General features: G+C 52.8%; 2 protein-coding genes across 2 annotated transcripts; one reads left to right on the plus strand and one right to left on the minus strand.

Annotated features, from left to right (window-relative positions):
- Positions 1-1,294: 1,294 nt before the first annotated feature.
- On the minus strand, positions 1,295-1,681 carry GUITHDRAFT_47437 (hypothetical protein; the record flags this gene model as incomplete). The annotated part of the gene is made up of 1 exon (XM_005832061.1): positions 1,295-1,681. A coding segment is annotated over one exon (387 nt), but the record flags the coding sequence as incomplete, so codon positions are not given.
- A 1,765-nt stretch (positions 1,682-3,446) lies between these two features.
- GUITHDRAFT_139075 (hypothetical protein) lies at positions 3,447-4,364 on the plus strand (the record flags this gene model as incomplete). The annotated part of the gene is made up of 3 exons (XM_005832062.1): positions 3,447-4,142; positions 4,193-4,251; positions 4,307-4,364. 3 exons carry the CDS (start codon positions 3,447-3,449, stop codon positions 4,362-4,364), a joined length of 813 nt encoding a protein of 270 aa, XP_005832119.1.
- Between the last annotated feature and the right edge of the window lie 808 nt (positions 4,365-5,172).

The following is a 5,172-nucleotide window of genomic DNA, read 5'->3' on the forward strand; positions in this document are numbered from 1 at the left end:
CACTCTTCCTCGCTTTCAACCTGCCTATCTCTTTCCCTCCTTGCTTTCATGCTTGGCGTCCTAGATCTGCTCTCAGCTGTGCGCACTCCTCCTCCCTCCTCTTCCTCTTCCATCCTTGTCAGTTGTCCCTCTGACCTTTCGCATGGAGCGAGAACCAGCTACATGGCGTCTTCGATCAGCAATGTTGCTGTGCGTTCCTCTCTCCTCTCCCCGCCGTCCTCCTCTGTCTTCCCGTGCTCAATCGCATTCCCGCCTTTTCTCAAATTTTTATATCATTCAAAACGAGTCTGCCTCAAGACACAGTGGGCCCCCGCCGGTACGGTCCGATCCTGCCACAGTCACGGCAGAGTCACGGCCCATGATCGGATCGGGCCGTCGGACCCGGCGTACACTGACTCAGTGACGGTAGTACTAGCCCGAGCCGGGCCCGGTTGGAGTGCGCCGGACGGTCACTCAGATGGGTGAACTCCGAGGTCGGATCGGAGAGTATTGACTGCACCGTCTTCCTTCAGTCCGAAGTTTCAAGTTACTCCACTTGCTCCTTCTTAGTCTGTTCACGGCCGCCACTGAGCCGCTCTTTTCCCACCGCCGGGCCCCGGTAATGGTCGGGCCTCGTCAGACGGTCCTCGTCTCCTCACTAAGTTCCTCGAGTCCATCCCAGTGTCCTCTCGAGTCCTCCTTCTCCCCTTTCTACCTCTTCCTGCTTTTCTTCCTCCACCCCTCACTTGTCTCCTGCCGCTCATGGACCCTCCCGAGCAACCGCCTCAGGGTCTCCTTAGCCGCTGTGCTCCTAGAGCTTGCAAGGCGTCGGTCCGGTGCATCTCCTCCTGCTCGTGCTGAAGACCGTGAGGAGGTCCGGCTAGCTGCCCTCCTCACGCATTCCGTGCAAGTCCCTCTTCCCGGCTTCTCCGCCGTAGTCCCGATGTCCAGGTCTGCTTGCAAGAGCTCTCCGTAGTTGTCAATGACGTCGCAGAAAGCTGTTGCCCCTCCTCTCAGATCTCCTACACGATGCTCTCAATCTTCAAGTACCAGCCGACAACCTCCCCGATCTAGTCATGCAAGTGCCATTCATGATCGTCGCAAAGCACGCATCCATACTCCCTTCAGGCGCCTCCCATCGCAAATCGACACCTCCACCGTCTAAGCCTGCCCAGCACTCGCTGCCATCCCTCTTCTCCCCTCCTCAGCTCCCTCCTGGCCCAGCGCTACCATGCGATCCCTGCAAGGCAATAATCCAAAAACATAGCAAGATCACGTCCGCCCCTGATCAGCTCCTCCCCTGCTTATACCTGCTGCTCCCAGCTCCGCACTCCTTGCATCCCGATCGGACCCGCCCGTGCTCGCATATGCTGCCGCCCCCGCATGCCTTACATCCCGATCGGACCCGCCCGTGCTCGCATATGCTGCTGCCCCCACATGCCTTGCATCCCGATCGCTGCCGCCCGTGCTCGCATATGCTGCTGCCCCCGCATGCCTTGCATCTTGATCGGACCCGCCCGTGCTCGCATATGCTGCTGCCCCCGCATGCCTTGCATACCGATCGGACCCGCCCGTGCTCGCATATGCTGCCGCCCCCGCATGCCTTGCATCTCGATCGGACCCGCCCGTGCTCGCATATGCTGCTGCCCCCGCATGCCTTGCATCCCGATCGCCGCCGCCCGTGCTCGCATACACTCCTTCCTTTCCTTTTCTTCTCTATGTCAGGATCGATTACCTCTGCCTCTCTTCCTGCCTCTCTCGTCTTGTCTGATACCTGCAGCCTTCTCCTCTTCATCGGCCTGTCGCTGCCTCCTACCGTCATGCTTCGCGCCTCCAAGTCATCCCCCTCATATACCAGCACCGCCAGCCACCCCCACCCCTAAAACTCAGTATAATATGGGGGTACTTTCGTACTAGTGAGTCACAGGGGTAGTCAAATGTTTTTGACCCTGGGGGTGTTTATAGTCAATATAACCGATATTATAGTCAATATCGCTGACAGCTCTGCATAAGGCAACTTCACTTAGTAGGGGGTGGGGGTCCATAGAATACCATAAGGGGTGGTGATGAGATTAGAATATCTCAAGTGAAATTACTGGGTGGGGTAGGATACCCCCAGTTGTTGCGGTCAGGGGCCCATACATGTCAATCTACCACCCCACGGGTCCCCCCAGTCCATGACTGCCGACAGTCACAGACCCCTGTCGATGATTTGCACACCACCGGTGGTTGCCATAATCACGATAATGACCCCTATTGATTACCCCTTGCTGACCCCTTTTGTGCTGACACCCATCGCTCCACCACCCCCTTCGATGAGGAAGCCAACCCCTACCTCTCCAGTTCCACCACCCCATGTAATCCCCTCAGTGTTTGCCCACCCTACCCCCTTCGCTCCAGGGCTCATCACCCCTTCGGACTCGACCACTAGGGACCCCTCATATTTTGTCTATTCTGGCTTCAATTGCTGTCCGACACTCCCACCCCCTTTCAGATCCTCACCAATACAACTCCACCCCTCCTTCGAACACCCTGTACCCCCACCCTGTACACACAGTTTGTTGGAATCCACTACCCTACCTACAATAGTGACTGTCTCTCCACCCACCCTCGGAGTAACAGTGATGATTGTCCACCCCTGCGCCAAGAGCCACCTTTACCCCACCCTTTCTCTACACCCACTCCATATAAAATTTGTTTTAGAAGACCACCCTACCCCATTAAAATAAACCCCTCTATAGTTCAATTTTCACCCCCTATTACCCTAGGCACCCTACCCACTAGATATACCCCCTACCCCTAGCTTATCTTCCCTCAGCGCTCTCGCATTTTAATGCAGGCTTTCGGCTCCCATCACGCTTCCCCTACCCTTGTTGTGATAGAATGGCACGTCCTTCCTTGTTCTCCCACATCCCCAAGCTGAATCTTTCGCATCGATCAACCTGCACTCTTTCTTGTTGCTAGTCTTCTCTTCTGCCTCAGCATTGCATGCTCACCCGATCCTCGCTCCTTTAGCCACTCAACGAGATGGCAGTGCATTGCGCAGCACTTGTGCGCATGTCATCTAATCAACAGCCCTGCTGGTTTGATAGCGATTATCTACACTCTCGTGCATTCCCTATGCGTCCTGCTAGACTGATCTTGACACCTCACAACTAGTCGATATCGCATTTGACGACGCAGAAACAACTATATATGGTGTTAATACGTCTCATGATCTATGTATTCCAGGTTAACATGACTGTCTCAAACTTATCGAGTCTCGCCACGCTTCGATTGAAAGCATGCCAACCCAAGATAGAATGCTGCGATGAAAATGAATCGTGCAGCTCAAGTGATTCGTACTGCACCAACTACTCTGAACTGTTCGAAAGACACCTCTCGGTAATCTTTGATAAGAATCTTCATCAAAGATGATTTGACATTCTTGAAAGGATGAATGGTTAAGTTCGAGATGGTTATACAAGATGGTTCAATCCATCACAGTCATTTACGCCAAATATTTCCACAACTACACGCTTGAAGGAGCTCATCACATTCCCAAGGATGGATCAGCCATGTTTGTTTCACTTCATTCTACTCATAACACAGACATACCCATCGCAGCTCTTGTTCCCCAGCGTTATACTGGACGACCAATCCGATGCTTGCTCCACTCGTGGAGCTGGTGGTATCAGAGCATCTTTATTCGACTTGGAGGAATAGCCGGAACAAGGAAGTCAGTGCGGCAGATTTTTGACTCGAATCTTCTTGCTGCATGCATACCCGGCGGTGTCGAGGAAGCTTTCCTCCACGTCGCAAGCAACGGAAAGCATGCTTACGAACTCAACTGGACCTCGTTCAGTGGAAATCCTCGCAGGGGGTTTGCGTCGTTAGCACTGGAGATGGGTCCCGGCTTCAAGATCATCCCTTGCTTCAACCAGAACTCGGAAGAGATGCGATGGAATCCGTTCTATGAGATCTGGAGCTTCCTCGGGCTGGACTACGCGTACGGTCGTGCCATCAGGAGACTTCCCAAGGGGCTGCGAAACTTCTTGTGGAGCAGTGCGCTGGTTGTTTGGGTCACGTTGGGCATTTTCGCTATCCCCATTCCTGTCAAGGTGACCGGGCACGTTGCCGAGCCCGTCGTGGTGGAGGAGGGGGACACGGTGGAATCCCTTGCGGTGAGAATTGCTGCTGCTGTGAGTTGAAGTTGGTGACGAGATGCTCTCAGATCCGTGTGAAGGAAAGGTTCGAAGATCTCATCATCTCCAAGCAGGGGAGGCGTCATAGGTGAGCCTTTGCTGCAGACTTGGAGTGGAAATTTCTCACTGTTAGCTGCCTGCAGGAGTTACTGGCAAGGATTGAAAGAACGTTTTGCGTTCAAGACAGTCAAGTCAGATTAGAGTGTGCAGGTGTAACATAATGTCAGAGAATATGTATAAAGGATTGGTGGTCATTTTCTGTGATGCTCATGAGCATCTCGAATCGTGAAAATGGAATATTTGGGTACATCAAGACAGACCTTAGCCAACAAGACTTCACTCGTGAAAAATTCAACCATTTCTTAAACACTGCAGCCTTTCGTAACCTTGCAATCTGTCAACAGGATTGAACGAACGAGGAAAATCACCTTGTTCAAGCCTTCTCCATCTGTCTTGCATTGACTTGAGTTTTGTTGGAAGACAAACTTGTGTAAGACTTCTTCTCAAACCACAACATGAAATTCATCTCACCTCCTCTGATTTACATCACCACAAACAATCCTCCATTCTCTACCCCTCAACTGTAGGACCAACTACCCCCACTACCCCTACGTTTAGATACTACCCGTTCAATACGCTGCCTTTTTCACATAAAAGTACCGGTATCAAGTGACATTAGACGTACAAACCAAACAAATGTTCACCACCCCACCCCCTCTGCCCCTTGATCACTTGATAAAGCCTCTACATGCTCAAATCGCGCCGCGTACCCGCGTTGCTGCCTTTCTCCTCCTCTTCCTAGAGTTCCTTGTCTCTGTTCACCTCCTCCCTCCTCCCTCATCCTGTCCCTGCCAACTCCTCCCATCCGCATGCTACTTCTCTCCCCCCTGCCCTCTTCCTCAATTTCAACGACACATGGTTTGCCCTATGTCAATCCTCGTCCTCTGCCTCCGGCTACCTCGAGTCACTCTCACATTTCCTGAGTAAACGAAGATGTTCCTTGCTCACA

This window comes from Guillardia theta, assembly GCF_000315625.1.
Source record: "Guillardia theta CCMP2712 unplaced genomic scaffold GUITHscaffold_36, whole genome shotgun sequence".
NCBI classification, from domain to species: domain Eukaryota; class Cryptophyceae; order Pyrenomonadales; family Geminigeraceae; genus Guillardia; species Guillardia theta.